Below are 22,852 nucleotides of genomic sequence, written 5' to 3'. Positions count from 1 at the left end.
AGCTGCAGAGAAAATTTCAGTGTGTCAATTGTCAAATCTTCCGAGTGAATAACAGTTTAAGACTCTTCCCTTCCAGTTCTTCTCTGTCCACTCGCTTCCTTCCATGAATGTTGAAGAGGTAAGGAAACAATAAATGGATGAAATGATCAAAAGTCAGTGCTGTGTTTTAATGATAGTGATATTTTATTTTTTAAGTATACAGATTAATAAGCTCATACCTAGGTCTAGATAAATATAGGAGCTCACTTGAGTAATGCTTACTTAAGAAATACCTATTGATTTGATTTACGGTGGATATGTTTTCCTTGCATGGCATTGCACAAATAATAACAATTTCATTCTTCGGAAAAGTAGCAAATACTGTGGTGATTTTTTTTACTCTGCACTACTTCTTTCTTACCATTGATTACATAGGATGATGAAAAAGAAAAACATGTACCTTGATTTGTCATACCTGGCAGAGCTATCTATCATGACTTATTTTGAGAAAAGAATCCGGTCGATCATTTAAACATTTGCAAGATTTTTTTCTTTTTTCAAGAATAAATTAGTTGTATTTGTACAAGAGACCCTGGCTGGTTTTCTTGAGTACCATTTGGACTTTTTTTCTTCATTACTTATGATTGCAATTAAAAAAAAAAAAAAATAAATAAATAAATAAATAAAGATTGAGATCAGAGTTTTGGATACCACAATTCAAAAAGCCATTTATTGGAGTTGCCATTGCTAAATAAATTAATTGAATTTACATGAAAACCCCAAAACAACTATTTCCTCAAAGATCGCGAATATTTCCGTCCAAAAGAGTGAGAATTTTGTTTTCTTTTGAAGTTAACAAGAATAATTTTATAGCAAATTTCTTCTCTCAAAGAGTATAAAGATAAAATGAGGAGGTTTCAGAGGAGCTTGTGTACCTATTACAATGATGTACACGCTTCCCTCCCAGACATTACATGTAATTTTTTTGATAGCCTTAAGTCTATGCAGCAAACTTTACACGAAATAGACTCCAACAAACCTAGATAGCAGTAGTAAACTGCTAGGATGTTAGGGAAGATCTGTCGTCCTATTTTGGCATTAAAACTAAAGATAGGAAACAAGATGGCACATTTTCTGTCTTACTTTAAAAGTCAGTCATCTTGCTTGACTTGAATTTAAATAATTTTTTCAGAGAGAACTTAAATTTAGAGTAATTTTTCAGTAAGAGCTTTTTCCTTTCTACATAGAATACTTTAATAAGAAACCACTATCGTTGGCTTACCTTTAAAAGCGCCTATCTGCAAAGGGAAACTAATGGCATACATGTTATTTCCAAAATAAGCCAGAAATAGTAGCTTCTTATTGCAAAATGTGAGCCAACTGACATAAAAAACTGCAACTATAAGTATAATTGGATCAAATACAGTAGAAGAGATGTATTAACATTTTTAAAATATTAGAGATCAAAGATTTCTTTTTTACAGCTTAGAAGGAATAAATTCAGTCTTGAAGAAGTTCATGACTTCGATAAGAACCTCCGGGTGAAGAAACGGAAAATTAATTCTGAAAAAACATCTTCCTGATTTTAGAATTGTGTAGCAATTCCTTTAATGGATTAGCGATTTTGCATTGAGAAAATATCACAAGAAGTACCTTGAATTAAGAGTTATTAGAGGTTAAACTTTCCATTTTGATCTTAACTTCTGACTGCAGAGAATGTTGAGAAAGTGCACGAGTTGAATCCACTTTGTAAGTCTAAGATAAAAGGATAAAACTTCCATACATAAATTTTAACAGTTATTTTGAAGAATTACACTCTTAATTTGAGGAAATGATAGAAGACTATTCAAAATTTCTAGACAGTGTTGATTGTACTTTTTTGGTTGCATTTGATCCAATGTTGAAGGGTTTATAAGACATTAAACTTGAATAATTTTGTTTTAAAACAGTAGGTATGAAAAATATTTTCAGAATTTCAATGAAATAGTAAATATAGGTTCAATGTTCTGTCTAGCATTCCATATATAAAATAATTATGCAGTAAAAAAATAGAGACATAACATAACAATGAGTAAAACTATGATAATATCACGCTTGAATAATGTCAAGGTTGCAACAGTACTTAAAGGTTAGGTGCTTTTTCACCAATTGGTCAGCTTATGACCTAAATTGGCTGACAGAAAAACATTTGATGGCCATGGCATTGTTTCAGGATTGCAATTAATGGTTCTTCTGTCTTTACTGGTGAAAACCGAAGTACTTTGATATTTATAAAAAAGTTTCAATAATACTTATAGTGTTATATGTGACCTTGAAAAGAATTGGCTGAACTGGAATGTTAGTGACAAGTCCACTAAATCGTTTGATTTCTTTGGTGTGCCTCAATCCGATCAAATAATGATCGATTACCCATCACCAACAAAGGTAACTTTCGTTTAATGATTCACTTGCCGGAAAATGGTGAAACAAAGATTTTTAGTGATACAACTGACCAGTCACCAGACTCAATTTCAGTTCAGCCAATCTTGGTCTCATCAACAGAGACAAAATTTTCGACAATTGGTTGATAACCTGCTTCCACAACCCCCACTTACTCGGGCTCTAATTTCTAAATCAAGAGTGCATCACCAGATAGAAGTAAAATGTCTCACACAGAAACAGTTTATCAGTCTTTGGCTACGAAGGAGGGGAAAAAATTGGTGACCTACCCTCTTTGGCAATCCTTAGAGCTTTCAGCACTGCTGCTGTATCAAGTTCTTTTTGAGTTGGCTTTTCGTTATCTAGGCACAAATCCTGGGCTCGGTCACCGAACAGCTCGAAAACTTTTATTCGATAATCAACTATAGTCGCAACAGGGTTGCCTGTCAACACAAGGTAGTCCAAACAAGGAAGCGAACTGATTTGCTCAACTTTTTTAATGTCTTTAATGGAATTGGATCCCACATCTAAACTTTCTAGGGCATATAGTTTTGAAAAATCTTCCAGTGACTGCAATGAATTCTGAGCCATACTCAACGAGACAATTTTTCCTATTTTTTGGTGCAAATTTTCTATAGACTTGTCGCTTAAACAGTTACCTGATAGATTTAGAACCCGCAAGTGAGAAAGAACAGTCATGTTACCTAGGTCAAAGATTTTGTTATCGGCAAGGACCAGTTTCTCAGCATTGGGTATTAACAGTACAGCATTACCAATGGAAGATATGTTATTCCGACTGAAGTCAACTTCAATGAGATCTTTCCAAACATGTGCTGAGTTGACGGTCTCAAGGTTTTTGTGCATTTCATCGCAAAGCAAGAATTCAGACATTAACGTTACACGGCAATTGTTGACATGGAGGGATTTTAAAGATGTCCTTAGTGAGCCCACACTGAAAATGTTACTTACTATGACATTGGTCAAGCACAGTTTTTCTAGAGATTTGAAGATGGTAAGGTCAAAAGGAAGGGAGTTGTACTTGATGCTACTGCGGCCAACAAATTCTTCGCAGTTTTGAACGTGAAGGGTTTTCAATTGGCTGCAAAAGTCGAGGATGTGACTGAAATCTTGCATCTTTCCTTGAATTTCTAGTGATGAACAGGGTTGCTTCAACCGTTCGCTGATTGCATGAAGCTATAAATAAAAAATGAAGCAAATTAAATGAGGCTATAAAATCCCTGCTACAATCCTTTAAGAGAATGACATTTTTTAAGAGTACCATAAAGAACAATGGGCTGCCAGCTATTTTTGGAAAGACTGGCTTGAGAAATACTGAGAGTAATCTGTTAGATAGATTCAACCAGAATTAGTCTAATTGCATTTGTTGTCCCAAACCTTATCAAGTTTTTTCCTTTTTTTTAACAGGGAGCTAAACAACATAACGTCTTGAAATTTTCTGTGAATTAGAGTGTAGAGAATTTACTCACTATCTAAGACTTAAAGTAGGTACCTAAAAAAAGTACTAAACACAATATTCAGTTTAATATTAGTTTTGAAGAGAAGCTGTAGTTAGCATTATGGTTCTAAATATTGATACATCATTTGAATGAGTTAAGTTCAATTCTTGAATCAGAGTCAAGATCATCTATATAGGTTAGTCAGTGCTCAGATTTCCCCGCTTGAGGTCCCCCCGTCCATTAGATTGTGACATCAGTATTACTGCTGCAAAAACCAGAAATGTCAGAAACAATGCTTTTTTTATTGGAGAATACTGTTTTAGTGATGAATTATTTAAATTTCTGACTTTTAAATCCTTTGAGACTTCCTGAGTGCTGAAAAGAACGTTTAGACATTAGCATTCAGGGTTTCAACTTTGCTGAATTCGTTTTTTCATTATTACAGTTGACTCTGCATCAACCATTTTTACATGCCAAATCTATACCATAAAATGGCTCGCACAGTGCTGAATTCAATTACCTACCATTTAAAAATATAAAAAAGTAAATTCGGCTGAATCAAAACCCTGAAAGCTAAGGTGTAAATGTTGTTTTCAACTCTCGAAAAGCTTTAAACTATTTAAGAGTAAGAAATTTTGATGATTCGTCAATAAAAAATAGCCTTCTCCCATAAGAAAAGCACTGATTTCCAGCTTTCTGGCTTTCGCGGCAGTAATACTGATGTCATACGCAGAAGATTCTCATTTTGGTTCAAGATTCAAGATTTCAAGATTTATTTACTTCAAAAATTTAAATTTACGTGAGTAAAATAAAACAGCTCCATATGCCAAAAGTGAGCTTGTGTGGTTCTGGGAATGACTGGGCTATAAGAATAGATCTTGATCAGAGTGAGATTAACAAAATCTTAATCAGTTTTCTCTAGAGTATGCTGTTTGAAAGGACCTTCTCATCTGCCCAGGTGATCAATGATGATTACATAATTTTTGTGAAAAATAATTCAAAGAACAGTTTGATAAGCCATACATTGTCTGACATAATCAGAATCTCGCATCATAGAGTTATAGATGATAAGAAAAGAACGGCAAATAATTGATTCTTTACCTGCAGTGAATCTAAGGTGAAGGATTTTGAACTGGACAAGTACAGATCACCATGGAGGAAGAGATCAGATGCCAACTCATTCAAGAGAAAGAGCGTGTCATACTTGTGGAAATCCAGGAATACTACTAGTTCTTGAGGCATCGTTCTTTGGAGAAAGGAAATAAGCATTTTAAGGTAGTTCTCTAAACCAAAACGACGTTTCTCCAAAAACTGTGGATCTTTATTTCCTATCACTTTCTTGGGAGGAAGGGCATCTTTCGCAACACTGTGATCTTCTACTAATTTCTTATGCAGATCCACGAAGTCACTGTAACGGTGTTGAACAAACCAAGTGACATCGCTCACTTTCACAGAGATGTTATACATAGCGACACCTTGAGGATTCAGCTCCACATTCGGGATAGATACTGATGTATTGTTCTGATTTTTTACAAAACTAGCCATTTCTGATGCGCATCAATAGTAATCGCGTCACTAAGTGTCAAATTTAAGTACTAGATTAAAAAATCTGTTATAATTGCTCTGACATAACCTTAGTGTCCTGGAAGATTCCCAACATAATTGAGCTGATCACGATAGGAGATGACTCATAAACTTCAAAGGAGGGATGGCACATGATGTATACTTCGATAAAAAAATTATTGCACTATCGGCTGATGTCTCTTAAAACTTCAATTAATTTTCTTCCGAAAAAAAGTCAGCAATGACGTGTGTGGTAACAAGTTGTGGAGAGAACTTTCCTTTCACTCTGGGCTATTTAATCAATGTAAAATCTCGAAAAATCTCGATCGCTAGTGAGATTCTCCTCTGTTCTCTTGTAAAAAATCGCTTGAAAAAGCGATTTTTTGTATGTGTGAGTGCGCTCCCATAAGATCTGATGTAACCGCTTATTGTATTAGTGTGTATTTTACAGGGGTTTTTCGAGACTACCGATAGTCGCTGTTCGATACGTCGATACGTCGATTCAATTCTAAACCTACCAACCCTTTCCTACAAAATACCCTGTTCCTTCTGAGTTTCCTTAACTTTGCCTTCTTTAACTCCGTTTCTAAATAAACTGTATTAATTATCTGAAGTTCTTTATATCTTAAAGCTTCAATTTCCAATATGAATTTCCTAACTTTTTCACCATTTTCCTTATAAAACAAAATCAATTTACGTATGTACTTTTTACCCTTGTGTTTAGCGCTTGTTTCATTTGTGCGTCAGCTTTGATACAATGGCGGATTGTTTACGTTCATTTTATAGTTGAGCATTTTCCAATTTTTTCCTTTAAATCTCTTCGAAAAAGTCCCAAAATGACTTAGCACTCTTTAAATAAGTAATTCACCCCTTCAACTTAACATTGATGGTACTTTGGATGGTTCCACCTTTTGCAGTGAGAGAAACTGAATTGCCGAGTTTCTGAGCTGGCTATAGCTGGCTCCTTGGTTTGTCCGTGTCCTTCGGTTTGATTTGTGATTTGTGCAACTTCCTTAATGGATAATCTTACTTATCAAAATACTCTTTGACTGTGCGTGGAGTGTAATTTTGTCTTGAGTCTTGACAGCATTAGCACCATGTGAATCAAAATTTCAATCAACTCCATTTTTGCCGCAGGGTAGGGATCCTTTAGCTATCCTACCGCTATCAGAGTGCTGTCGAGAAACTAATCACAACTGTCGGTATGTTCTGTTGAGCAGTTATGTAAATATAAAACGGTTGTATTTGTTAGTCAATTTCTTTTGTATGTGAACAATAACTGAATGTCCAGAATTCCAAACATCTGACTGTATCTCAAGTATATGTCGGAAATATTTATCAAGGTCAGAGTTTGTGAATCCTTGGCAGCAGTTAATGAATTTCCCCTAAGTAACAACTTCGCTCAACAAAGTTTGGTAAGTAAGTACAGCTCAGATCCACCATCGTACACATATAATTACATATTAGTTTAAACTCAGTGCGAGTAATGTTTTGAGGGTAAAGTGTTCTCTATTCTCCAACATTTATTAGCAGGGGTGCGAATTGCGCGGAGGCTGAGAGGTACTTGTTATTTTTCTAGATTTTTCAGATTTGCAATTTTTGTGGAATACTTACTGTGACTTTGGCACACATTCTAAAATTAACAAGAAATTCCACAAAAGTTTGATCAGCGCGTTGTGCTGACCTTCTTGCGAGAACCTAGCCCGAAGCTGAAAATTGCAGAGGCATGAAACAAGGTTCACTTTGGTTTGTGAGATTTTCTTATAAACTTGGCATCCTCATATTTGTCCGACTTTTACCAAAATAATCTTGAAATTATCTCTCCCATCACCACATAGCAACAAAATTAGCATAAACATTCTTGATAAGAGGTGGCATAGTATCCAGAGACCCCTGAGAGTTTTGTATTAAATACTAATGATGCTCCTCTGGCAGAATTAAAAATTGACCATTCTAAACTACATACTCATATCAACAGCTCTTGCTGACAACAACCTGCTACCTTCATCAACTTAATCTGAAGTTTAGAATAATAGATAAGCCGCCAACTAATGTACTATCATTTCCATGCAAACAGTCAACCTTGTATTTATTGAGGAATGATAAATACAGTTTTTACTATGCCTTAGAGTTCTTACCATAATTCTTACCATTTGGAGTCAGGAAATAAAAATAATTGCTTCATTGTTTGCATTTTTATTGGCCAACTAAGTTCACAGTGGAACTTTCGTCTACTTGGTGTTAATGAAGGTAAATATTTATTCTTCTCTTATTTGGATGAGAATTACCTAGGTACATCAAATAGGTATGACATACTGTGACACTGGGTGCCGCTACTAGGTACTCTACTTATATTTCAACGATACTGGCAAGGTAGATTTACACAGGTATGGACAGAACTAAACAACTGGCCTCTGATTGGCTCTCCAGCGGCCCCTTAACGTCAGCCATTTTGGATGTTTTGATTATTTTGATTTATTATGTTCGGTTTATCGTTTGTCAAAATTTTGTGGGATTTTTTGCACAATTTTGATTATGGGATATTAATTTTAGCGTTTAAACGCACAAACGTTTGAATGTTAATTTGATTGTAATTTAATTAAAAAACGGGCCCCTTAACCTACGTCACGAGGTCATGTGACACGTACTGAGGCTCATGGGAAATTTTCAACTTTTCCATACCTGTGTAAATCTACCTTGGATACTGGAAAAATTCATAACTCAGGTAAGGGCGTTATCTTGCAAGCTACAGAGCTAGTAATTAGTCATATTTCGATCCTTTGAGATTCTTTCATCATTCAGAAATAAAACACTAAATTCAGCTGGAACAGGCACATTTCTAGGAAGGAATGTGACGGATCATTTATATCTAATTTATATCTCATCGTCATCTCATTTATCAAACAATGCTTCTCGTCCTCATCTTGTTCTAATCTTGTTGAGAGCAGGCGAAGATTTGAAATGCGCGCTACAGATTCGGTAGTCGCCTGGCAAAAGTGGTACCCGCCTGACGTCACAAAACTTCAAGATGGCAACAAAAATCAAACTGGGACAATAATCAAAGAAAAGGACTGTGGTGGTTACAAAGGAATACCTAAATGATCATTCATTTTTTCGAACCCTTATAATTTAAACAAATTAATTTGAAGTGAAGTACGTATTTGGAGACTTTACACTTTACTGGGAGAACATCCAATGCCCAGCATGAGCATTGGAAACGTCATTCGTGAACTTTTATATTTTGATTGCACGACTTGCGGCGAAGAGAGGGGCGAGGGGCGAGAGAGAGTGCTGAATGATCATTGGTCGATGTCTACTGACAGAACGTGTCACTGCGATTGGCTGTGTCGGTCTTCTTACGGCGCGCGCCAAAAAGTCTTTAATTCAAATTTACGGACTTTTTTTCGTGGCCCGCTTACACTTTTCGTATGGAACGATCACTTTCCAGGGACAGAAAACTGCGGCTAGTAGGGTATTCCTCAAAATAATCGGCCTACACCATTCGCTTGTTTCATTTTTCGAAAAAAAAAAAAAAAAAAAAAAATGAAGGAAAATAAAACAAATTATCGATTTATTTCAATCACAGATTTGAGTTTCTTTTTTATGATACTCTAAATCATTTGACTGGGTACCAAGAAGGAGTAACGGACAAATCTTCATAGGTAGTGCAGCGGTACCTACCTATCTCGAGAACAAAAAATGGATGAAGGGGACATTTTTGTGGATAGAGAAAGCATGGCATATCCACGGTGTAAGTCCGCAACTGTGTATCTCGTTTGCGGTGTTTGAAAATCTTCGCTCATATTTTATTTTTTTAAAGGAGAAAAAATGGACGTCATTCCTTGAAGTTTTCGCAGAATATTCTTAATACAGAGAGGAAAAATCTGTGCAGTTTTTGAGAATAGCCGTTGAGTAATTTTCCATTTAAAAAATAAAGTGTGTTAGGAAAATCTACAACGTCGCAAACCGAGATACGTGGTTGCGTACTTACGCCGTCGATGCTCATGCTGATGAGGAAATGATTCTTTTAGTTTAAGTGAATGTTTCCTTCACTTCAGTGCTGGAAGAATATGATTTACTCGTTGGCTTCGTTTTATTTTCTTCAAAGAGAATACGTGCACATTTTCACAAAATAATCCTGATTATCGTTGAAGTAAATAGGCATGGATTTCATAGCTCAACGTCTTAATGATACTTCGTGAGATCCTTTTTGCGCTTAAATTGAAGTATTAATTTCAACTTTAAAAATTTCGAAAGTGAGGGCGTGCCTAGAGTGGCCGATGCCTGTCAATAGGTTTACGCATGGTCCATTGGTTTAGTAACGTTTACGTAAAGCGATATTATAATGCACAGTGTTTGGAATGAATAAAAACTTTCCGTGTTCTCCGATATGTTTGTTACCATTGTAGCAATAAATTGAAGGCGACCTTTAAATGGACCATATACGCACCAATAGGTTAACGTCATCATTTATCGGTTCAATCGAAACTAATGGAGCGGTTGAGCACAGGGGAAAATTTCATGAGCCACTGTCAACCCGCGGGCGCGGGCACTATGGTCCAAAACTCAAGAATAGGAAGAAATAAGTCGGATAGTGACTGAAAGATCAAGAAAGTTTAAAAACCAATTTTTTTTGAGTCGCTAATTTCGAATTTGATGTCAAATTGCCTACATTTTAACACCCTGACCTATTAATTGTGGGCAAGTTTATGGCACGCTGCGGCGCGGCTCGCTGCAGCCGCTTCCAACTAGAAACGCGCACTGACGCCTACAAACCTAAAGGGATACTTCAAGCATTGCACAATGCGTGCTGCAGCCGCTTCCAGCTCGAAACGCGCACCGACGCCTACAAACCTAAAGGGATACTTCAAGCATTGCACAGTGCGTGCTGCAGCCGCTTCCAGCTCAAAACGCGCACCGACGCCTACAAACCTAAAGGGATACTTCAAGCATTGCACAATTCGTGGTGTAGCCCTTTAGGTTTGTAGGCGTCAGTGCGCGTTTCGCACTGGTAGCACGCCGCGGTGCGGCGCCCGCCCCCAACGGGCGGGTGGTTAAAGATTTCTTGTGGGGAGAGCTCCCTGGCAGAGAAACTCGTATATCGTGTACATTTTTTTTTAATTTTCGATTTTTAAAATTATTCACTGGTCGTGTGAAGTAATTAGTGAACTCTCAACGCTAGATGAAGTGTAATAATCAAAGGCGGGTCGTGCGCCAGGCGCGCTGCGGTCGGCTCATGCAATTCTCCCCTGTGCTCTGCCGCTAAATGGAGCTAGGTTTTGTGTTTTTCGAATAGGTAACTTTTCGCGCTCTCAGGTATCTTATTGCCTATGCAGTGAAATTGAAGGCGAGATTCAAGTTGATGATATCTACCAATAGAATCACACATCGTTAATCGGTTCGGTTAAAGCTTACAGTGGTATGACAATGTTTTCGAACGGCTTGCCATTCGTGCTGCCGGGTAAGGTTGTTCCTTATCGTTACTCTTCATTTTTTCTCTCCTCTTTTTTCTTTCTTCTCATTTTAGCGTCTTCATTGCAATGGCATGGCGCTAGGGCGTCTGGTCCAACCGCTTCTCATCGTCACCTTTAATCCTGCCCTGCAAGAAGTGAACGTTGCAAGTTTCGTGAAATTTTCCCGACTTTTCCCGCACTTTATCGATAAAATACCCAATGACTATACTCATGCCAACTGTGCCTGCCCTTTCTGTCCCAGTTTATTACTCTCATTTCTTCCAGTGGTTCTCTAAAGTGGAAAGAAAGTTCAGTGAATTGATGCGTTGCGGAACATCTGCGAAAACCCTCATCAATAAAGCTTTCAAAATTTTAATACATCGGCACATAAATAACTCCATGTTAATTCAAATGCAAATCCATTTCGTGATGGAAACTTCACATTGGCTCTCCATTCACTCCACGATTAATCTGATGTTGTGCTAGGCTACTGAAAAAACAGCAAAAAAGGGAAAGTATTCTAGGACAACGATTTTCATTGCGGGGGAAAGAAGGGAGAAAGAGGACGAATGTACAATAAGTATACGGACTATATGATATCTGCAGCCGTGCATGAGAGTGCAATCTGTAAATACCTGGAAAAAACAGTTATATTTACATTTACATGAATGACTAAAAAAGCTATTCGGTTGCATCTCTCACATTTCACACAAAATACGATTCGCTCGTCCAGCAGAATCAACCACCAATTAATCAAATTTTGAAGAAAACTCAATTTTGAAAATTTCACAGTTACTGCTCTTTTTGGCAGTTCGACTGAGAAGATATATTCGTTGTACAGAGATCGAGAGACTTTCCCAACAAATCAAATAGTGAGGCCCCAAGTCAAGTACACGAGTCAGTCGATGTTGAAACCTATAGCCTGTTCATCGTCAGATAGACCCTGGAACGCAGGCGTTTTAATGGACTTCGGGGCTCAACAGCATAAATGGACAAGTGAGGTTTTGACATCAATCAGTTCACATGAACAGGCCTGTCAGGACTCAGTGTGGACGAATCAAAATCGTCCTGTGGGGGCCGAAAAACGGGGGCAATGGAGCAGAACTCATCCACAGAGCAACGGCAACGCGTGAACGCTATGAATTATGAACAATCACCTGGCTGCTGGCCGCAGACTCCCCGGCTGCCCACTCATATTAGCATTTTAACGGGAATGCCCTCCAAATATACAGCCGTATTGTCCGAATAAATCGGTGGTCACCGATGGGCGCTGGGCGCCGCGCGCCGTCTCGGGGTTGCCTAACTGCCCGGCGAAATCGGTCATCTTTGCATGTCGAAGGATCGAGCTTTTGTACTTGACTCTCATCACCCGGTGCAGTCAGGAATTTTTCTTTGGGGAGGGTGCGGTTGTTCAGCCAAAAAATTCAGAGATGCGTCCAGACATAGGCAATAAACAAGTGAAAAATATACCTACCAGAAACACCAGAAACCTACGGAAAATTGAATTTTTCGTTTTTTTCCGATTTAGTAAAACGAATTAATAGTATTAATAGAGTACATATATACATATCGACGGTGTAAGTCGGCAATCACATAACTCGTTTGCGGTGTCTGAAAATCTCCGCCTCTATGTTCATTTTTTAAAGGAGAACAAATTGACATCATTCCTTGAAGTTTATGCAGAATTTTCTTCGCACAGAGAAGAAAAATCACGGCAGTTTTAAAGAATTGCCGTTGAGTAGTTTTCCGTTTAAAAAATAAAGTATGACAGGAAGTCTGCGACGTCGCAAACCGAGTTATGTGATTGCCGACTTACACCGTCGATATACCGCAGTTTTGGGTATTAGCGATCTGAGAGAGCGCGCTCGATGGAGAGAGAGTGGTTTTTTTTCTCTCTCTCTCTCTTGAGGGTTGATATTAGAGTAACTGGAAAATGTGTAAGAGAAGGGCTTTTATAACTTGTTTTGATGGTTGAAATGAAAATAATCGGACATTATTTTTTCATCGAGGCATTAAATTTCTTGAAAAGTTGTGTTTATTTCTTGTGAAAAATTGGAAAATATGACAAATTTTCAACCTAAAATTATTTCATTTCGACAAATTATGTATTCTTCAATGTTTTTTTTTTTTTTTTTTTTTTTTTTTTTTTTTAAAAAAAGAAAAATGTATCTCTGGCTAATCGTACCGGTTATCTTTCGTCTATTTGCCTCATCCAGAGTATTTTTGATGCTATTCGCTGCGGAAAGCCCATACTCTACTGAATAATTTTATAAGGGTGAGTGGTAGAGCCCCGAGAGTGAAATTTTTATACGCCGAGAAAGGTTACTAGAGGGTTATATTAACCTGCCTATGGCAACGAGGCATCGTTAGAGGAAAAATCATCCTCACACCTCGCTCTGACTATGGGCGCACGCATCCAAAAACCAACATCCAACAAAGAGACGGATTGAGCTCTTCATCTTTGCCCGGATTCGAGATCGAATAATTGTGAACGTGCGCGGCTAGCGCTGCAATGACCATCTTATTTTTTTTAAAAGAAAAAAAAATCGTCCAGGATACTGCCGTGCTAAGGAAAAACGCCAGATGAACCTTCAGGCGTTGCCAAATTGCCTTTAATAAAATGCAAATTTCCTGGAAAACTTGTGGAAATTTTCCTCCCAATTTTTGACAGAATTTCAATAATTCAAATTTTCAATTTGTTACGTTTTCTGAAAATTTAAAGAAAAATATTCATAACGCTTCTTAAAAATTAACATTTTTTCGGAGATGATTTGGCAACTCTCGAATGCTCATACGGCGTTCTTCCTTAGCAAAGCAGGATAGGAGAGGGGTCGAATTTTGTAGGGGAAACCTCTATAAAGACACTCAGGAGGAGTGTTACCCGGCATTTGTGACAGCAACCTCGTTATATATTTGATAAATTAAAGCATTCTTCGGAAAATTGACTATGTCGCGGTAAAAATCAGTAATAGTTTACTTCATCGGCACGATAGGCAACGCTAGAATTAAGCTACGATGTGAGAGAAACAAGCAAAGCGCCCTTCGTTAGTATCGAATGCGACGAACACTATCCTAATTTCATTTTAACTCCTGGATGCAACTATTCGGGCTCCATGGATGTCCATGTTGTATACGCACGCAATTGAAGGCGTTTTGTCCGTCCAGGCTTTCACCACTTCACCTGCGGCGCGGCACAAACAGTGGCTTTACTGCGAGGATACAAAATAGCAGAGTGCTTTCAATTCTCCGTTTATACCGACGTGCGACACTTCCCGCAGGCACGAATAGTTGCGTACAGGTGAAGGATGAGAGTAACTTTTGGGCTTCAGTTTTGATATCCCGATGTGCTGAGAATAAATTGTTGAGCAAATGTTCGTGCGCAAGAGATGTTTTCAAAGTGTCAATGAAGAATTATGGGAAGATCCTTGGAGTAAAGTCTACCGCACAATGAAACGGGCCTTTCAGAGAGGTTATGGTTATGGACATAAAATTTTCGTCCGAAACTGTAAAATTTTGGTGTCGCTTCTTCACATTATAAATTAAGTAAGTCGCTTCTGGAATAAATTTTACTTGAAAATCAATTTAACCACTGCTAAAACCTCTACGTTTCGTGCGAATATCGATATGAGCTTAATGTTTCCACTGTTTGTCCGACTGATTAGCTCCACTGAGCGCCGCTGGTAAGGCGATTAGTGTCAGCAGAATTAAAACGCCTTCAGCTCCGTGCTTATGCAACATGGACATCCATGGAGCCCGAATAGTTGCATCCAGGCGCCGGGATGCAATTCGTTGAGTATCGTTGCATGCGACAGTCATTGAGACTTTTATTTATTCTCATACATTGTAGCTTAATTCCAGCTACGCTAATTGTGCCGATGAAGTAAATTATTACTGATTTTTATCGAGAGATAGTCAACTTTTAGAGTAATGATCATTTACATGTATTACGACATCGTCGGCCTTCAAAATCGCAAAAAATTAGGTACCCGAGTATTATATGTAGAGTCTCTTTTAACCTACTTGTTCGATTGAGAAATTTCTAGATTGGATCATTAAAATGTTGTAGGATTTCAATTTGCAACTCAAATACTTATCAGTGCCCCAGAGTCAAAAGGTATTTTAGTCACTCATAGTATATCAGTAGTATAAGTATACTCGTAGTACATCAGTTTAGTATAGTTTAGTATATCATGGGAAAACTGTGCGTTTGGGATCAATGTAAATCGCAATTTTTGAAACACCACATCTCAAAGTCGGCGTAAGATAGGGCTATCAAATTGTCCCCACACACCGAACTGTTATTGGAGATTTTCAAAACGACACTGACTCAATTTTTTCAAAAATGTAAGTTAGGTACCTTTCGGCTCTGGGATACTGACATATATCACGGGAACTAAATTTCATTAATTTTGAACCAAGATTTCTCTTAATCTGGGATAAAGTTTTTTACTTGCGCTTTTGATCAGATTGAGGGAAGAAGGCTCCAAGGTGTTAATAAGTATTAATTTAGCCATACACTTTTTTTTATAAAAAAAACAACTTAAATCGGGACTAAGGCCGTAAATAATAAAAATAACACATAAAATGAAATAAAAAGCCCGGAACGCTCCCCCCGGCCACCCCAAACAGCCGGAACATCTAAACAGAGATCACCTCTGGAACACCTGAGTAATTTCCGTTTAGATGTGCTTTGTTTGAAGTTGCACTTGCTCGTTTATTTTGGTTTCACTATCAGTCTCACAATAACAGCGGTGAGGCTCATAGTGTCTTTCTTATTAATCTCTTAATTTTCTTTGTTTTGCCGGTTAAAAATGCGGGTTCTGATCCCTGAGAAACATCCCGGGCTTTTTATTTTATTTTATGTGTTATTTTTATTATTTGCGGCCTTAGTCCCGATTTAAGTTGTTTTTTTTTTGTCAGTGTTTCAGGCCGATTAAGTTGTTTCTTTTTATTTATAAAAAAATTCCTGAACTTTCGCAAGAGTGAATTTCACTGCATTTCACTTCCCTGGTCCACTTCCAGTAAAGATAGCGCCTAGTCCGGCAAGAGGGGAGGTGGTCAATAGTACGCGCCAAAACTCGAATCCATAGTCCAGCGTCAGCGTTTAGCCACTGCACTCATGTCGCAGAATTTGCAAGTCACAACACTGAAAACCTTGCTAGAGTGTCTTTCTAACTTGGGCTTGGCGTGCATCCTGCCACGATTGTTCCTATTCGGCCACGAAACGTGAGGCCAAAACCGCGGAGCAGCTCCCCCCCCCCCCCCCCCCTAACTCCTTCATCAGTTCCGAGTGCTTAGATCGTCTATTATTTATGTATTATTTCGAGTTGGTCACTCGTGAAGCCCCGAAAATTGATTTTTGATTGTTTCTGGCTGAGACACGAAAAAGTGGGCACACGGTTGCCACCCGCTGGACTAGACAAACACTGGGAAAACGGTTTTGAAAACACGGTCTAGAATTAAAAAAAGTCTCCCGATTGAAATTTTTGTTTTTAAAGCATGAAATATTTTTATACAAAGGAAATTGTTTTCAAGCGAAATAAGGCAAAAGTTCGTGCTCATATCGATGCGCGTCTTGAAGATATATGAATAGCAAAAGAACTTTCATTTCTTGGAAGGGGCCAAGTGGATTTCTGTGGGTGGGTGGGGGGGGCGACCCTCCCTCTTTCCGCCCAAGGACTTTTCCTACGTTCCTGACCGTTGAAATTTTTGGAGAAGTACATATATAAAGCTGTGAGTTTGAAATGTTTTAATCCACAAATTTCTTTCTAGCATTTAAATAGTTCAACTGCAACTTATGAGGACAAATAATATAAAACGGAAGTGGATATTCGAAGGTATTATAGCCGAAGGTATCAATTAATTTACATATGGAGAGACCAATTGGAAATTTGAGACAGATTATTAAAAAGTTATTTAATCTTCTCACGATCCTTATGCTGAAGTACCTATGTACCATGGGCAATCACAGTTGGTCCACATGTCGCGATGCTGAATACGGACCATTTTGATTAAGTTCAACGTTCATTGTGTTCTTTGTCATCTTTACATCACCCAAGTAGCATTGGTCGCGATAAATAGCGATTTTATCGGTTGGTTTTCGCGATTATATCGGTGGCAATATATCTACATATTATCGCATTAAAAATTGCAATACATGGCGATTAAATCGCTACACATCACAGTTTTTGGTTCGATAACTTCGTGATCAATTTTCGTCGATAAAATCGAGATTAAATCGCCATTTATCGCGATTTTTACTTCGAAAATATCGCGATAAATTGTCGGACGATAAAAGCGCAATTTTATCGCGATAAGATCGAAGATAACAGCTCAGATGATAATGATCCTGGCGATTTTATCGGCGATAAAATCGCAATATGTAGCGATTTTTCCGTTGAGAATTGCTACTTGGGTAGCGATTTTTCCGTTGAGAATTGCTACTTGGATACAAACACTGAGAAATAGATCTGACAACGCAGCAAAAAATTGTGCACTTTTAACGGTCTCGACAAAACTCAGCCGACGAAGAGCAACCATTAGAAGAGGATAAGCATGAGGAGGGATTAAGAGAGTGTCACTGTCAAGGGGACGTATGTGAAAGACTCGCAGCATGGACACGATCCTTCACTGGAGTATCGTCAAGAAAGCTCTCCAACTTTCATTGAGGTCTCTTCAGTCATAACAGTTCGAGTTCGCAATCGGATTCCACCCGGACAGTAAATAGTTGCGAGTGTCAACGCAGCTATCACATTTTGACATCGAGGGTAGAGAGACCAGAGAGAAAACATTCTCAGCCCAATGAAGGAAACGCGTACGACTAAAGTTAATTTTTGTAAGGGTGTTTATTGGCCTTAAAATCTTCATGCGAACGTCATTTACCTCGTCTAAATCTAACATTCGTCAACATGTATTGTATTACGATTAATTTCAAAAAGAAATAAACAGGGCATAGTAAAGGAAAACGCAGAGTTACGAAGAATGTATCTTTTTTCTTTTCCTTTTTTTTTCCGAAGCTCTCTGATTTAATTAAAATTTATCGATGAGGTTTAAAGTATGAAGATTTTTTTATAAATACTGGCCGCTAGGAAGGACTCTTTGAGCTGGTCTAAAACTAGAAAATTTGAGGATGCTAAAGCTGCACAAGGCTGGTGTGCCCTCAATATTCGAGGTATCAGGATAGAAAATATCCTCCGTGCTGTTACAGTTGCCTATTCAAAGATTGGAAGGCTATGCATCGCCCGCATTCCTTATCTTGCTGTAATAAGTCTCGTTAAACTCCAAACAGCTGCACAGTCCTGACAATTTTAATTCGTTCTGCTACTCCATTCATCTATCCCGTATGATTGATTAATTAACTTATTATAAATTATATAATTACACATTCCTAAACTATGAAAAAATAGTGTGATTTCTCATTCCAATGGTGTAAAACCAATCATTCCTCCTTCTTAAGATTCCGTATGATTTTCAGAACCTTCTTTTACTTCTTTCAAAAAGTAGGTAGTTTTATTTCCTCTTGCAAAATAAAGCTTGGAAAGAAAACTCTAAACCGGCGCATGTAAGCTACGGAGTTTTTTCTGGTACCATCCCTGGTAAAAATTGGCGATAGGAGCTGCGTTTCAAAATACCATAGGAGTTCTTATAGCCGACTGAAGAAGGCGATAGAAAATCACATATAGCTGGCTGTAGAAAGTGGAAAAAATCGTACGGCCGGGCTACACGAAGCGATAAAAAATTAAACAGCCGGGCTATAGTTCCTGTCGCCGGGCTTTACACTTATCGCCATTGGCTATAAAAGGCTATAAGAAATTGTGTAGAAATTCGTGTGCTTTGGAAATCCGCAAGTTTGTAAGGAATCACCATACTATTTACAAAACGCACATTATATTTTCCTTTACTACATTATTTGTTTTCATTAATTAAAATGAGAATAATCCATACAGAATGTGCAAACATTTCAAAGTCATGAGTTGAAAAACACTGACTCCACGAGATTAAATATTAGAGCCTAACACAAAGCGGAGCGGCGGCGCACTGGCGCCCACAAACCTAACAGGGATACTTCACGCACTGCGCAATGCATGAAGTATCCCTGTTAGGTTTGTAGGCGCCAATGCGCGTTCCGCGCTGGCTGCCCGCCCTCCGCGCTGCGCCGCAGTGTACCACGGCGCTTGAAGCAACTATTTCACACCAGAAGTATTTCACAGTATCGTACGAAATTGAAGGCGCTCCAACATAGGAATGGCAGGCATCCTTCAAAAGTACGGAGCTTCCCTCGCAAAATAAATCAAGATACTACGGCCCAAAAAGAGAGCGGTAGTCCAAAAACTCACTAAGTCCTAGCATCCGTAATTAGTAACGGATAGCATGCACTTTATCGTCAGGCTGTTGCTTAATCGCCATCGGCTATAAAAGGCTATAAGAAATTGTGTTGCCGGCTATAGAAGCTATTGGAAATCTTACAGTCGGCTGTAGGTCTATAGTATTTTGGAACACAGATTCTACTGCCAATTTTTACCAGGGATTAACTGTCTGATACTGTAACAATATGGAGCTACCTTGATAGGAAGTCGCCGATTTTATTCAGGATTTAATCGGTAAATTGCAAAAAATTGCCGCAATATTATTAGAAATCCTTTGATCCTTTTGAGATTGAGCGCCTGGATAATAGGTATCTCCAGAGTTAGGTACCAAATCGAGAATTTCATGAAACGATTTTTTAACGACACTGTATGACATTTCGTGGATTGGTTGTTGCTTTTTTTTTAATTTTAGATCATAGACTTAGGAAGCCATTATATGTCTGAGGATGGTATAACTCACTTTTGAACTTTATTTTGAAAAAACAAAAGCTCATTATGAGGTAAACCTCCTGGCTACTCGTTGGATTCGCGTTTATTTTTTGAGGTTGTATTTTCAGCCCCGCAAAATGTTACAAACCATTCACAGCAAAATAACATTTTCTCTGCATGACCTACCACAAGCAGGATCAACGCAATCGCGATGAGTCACCGAATCAGATTGCAAAGTATCATAGCGTCAAAACTGCACATGCACCGTTTCCCGCGACAAAGGGCTAAACGGTCATTCAACGGTGTGAACTGTTCAATCATAAACGAAGTCTAGAAAGTCCAGACAAACAAACAAAGGGAACCACCGGTATGCGTCAGTTACTTCAAGCGTAATTTATTTGTAATGAAAATAACAGAGGAAGCGGAGGAGAGGAATGCATGCCGTGCGAAAACAGAGCCCCCAAATTGCATGCGAATGGGCTCTCTTCGAGTCGCACGGTGGGAGGAAAATCGTGACTTTCCGCCCGCATCTGGTGACAATGGGCTCTGCGCATGCTTGAGTTTTGAATGGTCCGCCAAATGCTCCCGATGGGCCGTCGCAAATCCTTCCGTGCCGACGAAGAACACCGCACGAGCACTCCGACGTTGCCACATTTCCTCCGAATAAAACGCACATCCTGGAAAACTTAAAAACGTTTCACATTGGATTTTTCGGACAGTTTCACTCTCAGTTTAATTTGCTAATTCAGAAAATTTCAATGGGAAAAGAGAATTTGCAGGTGTCTGAAATTTGATGAATTTCGCGTTAAAGTGGAAACTACACTGGAAAATAAACACATTGGATCTAGAATCCAGATTCTTGAAAACATTGACAAGAAAAAAATACTCTTGATTCAATCGGATTTTTGCTTGAGTCAAAACGAAATCCGCTTAAATTAAGAGGCTTGGTTCTTGATTTAAGCTAGATTCCGATTGAATCAAGAGTACTTTTTCTTGTCGATGTTTTTAAGAGTCTTGACTCTAGATCCAATGTGTTTTTTTTTTCAAGTGTACTGAGTGAACTGAATACGAGGATACCCTTGGTTCATGAATTGAACAATTATTGGAGAAGATATGACAAAATGATTAAATCTGCTAAAATACGTGTGTTTAAATGGGAAATGCCGCTCTATGACGTCACTAGGCGGTGAATTTTCTCACTCTTACATCTATTTTGATTCGATTTCCCATATCAGAAATAACTCATAAAAAATACTGTGAAATCAGCTCTTTAAGCACATTCAGATGAAGCAATAAAAAATTTGTATGCAAATTCTCCAATGTCTAAAAATTTTTGGCTAACCAATCATTTGTTGCAAAGTAATTCGGAAATGTTCAAATGCACATGCGACGTTTTTCCTCAGCATGGTGGAAGATCGAAGTCCGGACATGCAAACGCGCCCGTGGAAGAAGAGGGCCCGCAAATCTGCCGTGCTAAGGAAAAACGCCGTATGAGCCTTCAGACGTTGCCAAGTTACCTTCGATAAAAACTGAATTTGCTGGGAAAATTGTGAATATTTTTTTCCAAAATTTTCAGACAATTTTGTACGCACTTTAGTCTAAAACATCTGAAAATTTCAAAGGAAAATGTGCATGAGTGTCGTCCAAAATACATGTTTTATCAAGGGAAATTTGGCAACTCTCGAATGTTCATACGGCGTTTTTCCTTAGCACGGCAGAAATGGAAGGAAGCTTCGAGGAGAGCGGGAATAGGGGCGAGAAATGAAGAGAGCTCTTCAGGTGGTATCGATATTATGCACACATTCGCACAGGTTGTCTTCAAAGTTGCTTTGCTCGTGATAGGGGCCTTGGTGAAAAAATCCCAAAATCACCGAGCAATGATACCGTGTAGAAAATTGCCTTTGAACGATCGAATGCTATAAAAAATGCCCTCATAAAATATTTATTTTTGAGAGGCTGTCAATATTTCTCCTTGAAATTTTTCAGTGCTCTAGGTTAAGTTGTGTCACACAACTTCAATCTGCAATATTAATCTCGGCACGAGACGCGCAGTAACACCTACAAACCTAAGGGGATACTTCACGCATTGCGCAATGCTTGAAGTATCCCCTTAGGTTTGTAGGCGTCAATGCGCGTTGGGAGCTGGCCAGCCGCGCCGCGCCGCGCAGCGTGCCAAGGCGCCTTAAGCAACTATTTCACAACAGAGGTGTTGCACGGTATCAAACGAAATCGAAGGCGCTCTAACATTTTAAGAATGATAGGCGTCCTTTGAGATTACAAAGCTTTCCTCGCAAATTGAATCAAGGTACTACGGCACAAACTCCCCTGCCGAAAAAACGCGTGTATATGAACTACTAGAAGAACCAGGTGTACTACTTGTGTGTAATATTTTCGGTGAATTTCAAATAAAAATAATTGATTATTATTTTATTGGAGGATATTTGACAACGTCCGACATTCGTACGGTGCGGCAGCGCGGCGTTACATCTCGACAAGACAGGGTGGATCGCAAAACTGATCAAGAACTTAAGCACTACAGGAAATATTCTCGCATCAGAATTTCACGCTAAATACGTTATACGTACTAAAAATGCCCACAACTAACATATACGAGAGAATTTCACACCAGAGTTAGGAATCAGTAGCATTTTCTTACGTATACACTAGGAAAATACTACCTCTTACGAAAAATTTGAAGATGTTTTGTTACTTTATGATATTTATTAATGAATGAATCGCTCGTAAATTGATAAAAAAAAAAAAGAAACCTGGCGTCAAAATCTTTGATAAATTAAGTCAGTTTGCCATAATTTTCCGCACGGCAAACAACGCAGGGGACAAAACTTTGAGGAGATACCATAATTGCACGGATGATGTTATTTTGGCCTACCTAAAAAATTGAAGGGGAAATAGCGGGCGTCTTCTCATTATACTCCAGTTAGGAAACGCCATTGTAGGGAATACGAATAATGGTGGCAAGGCGCGTAGATACATGTAATGGAGATTTTAAACAAGAATGCATTCAGCAAGAGTTATATCCGACTCAAAACGGATTGTTGAATACTTACTTGTTTCTAACTTCACTTTTATACTAACTTTCGAGGCATCCAGTCTCGCCGCTCGTAAAACCAAGATTTAGCTTCAGGCTCAGGCTCGAGGAGGGAAGTTGAAGGAAGGAGGATAATCA

At 38.4% G+C, this 22,852-nt stretch overlaps 1 protein-coding gene across 1 annotated transcript; it reads right to left on the bottom strand.

Moving 5' to 3' along the window:
• Positions 1 to 160: 160 nt before the first annotated feature.
• On the bottom strand, positions 161 to 5,676 carry LOC109029943 (nischarin). Its single transcript, XM_019040665.2, has 2 exons — positions 4,956 to 5,676; positions 161 to 3,591 (listed from the first exon to the last, which is right to left on the bottom strand). Exons 1-2 carry the CDS (start codon positions 5,397 to 5,399, stop codon positions 2,656 to 2,658), a joined length of 1,380 nt encoding a protein of 459 aa, XP_018896210.1. The 5' UTR covers positions 5,400 to 5,676; the 3' UTR covers positions 161 to 2,655.
• Between the last annotated feature and the right edge of the window lie 17,176 nt (positions 5,677 to 22,852).

This window comes from Bemisia tabaci, chromosome 3 (genome assembly GCF_918797505.1).
Source record: "Bemisia tabaci chromosome 3, PGI_BMITA_v3".
Lineage (NCBI taxonomy): Eukaryota > Metazoa > Arthropoda > Insecta > Hemiptera > Aleyrodidae > Bemisia > Bemisia tabaci.
This window is presented reverse-complemented; position numbering and strand designations above follow the sequence as displayed.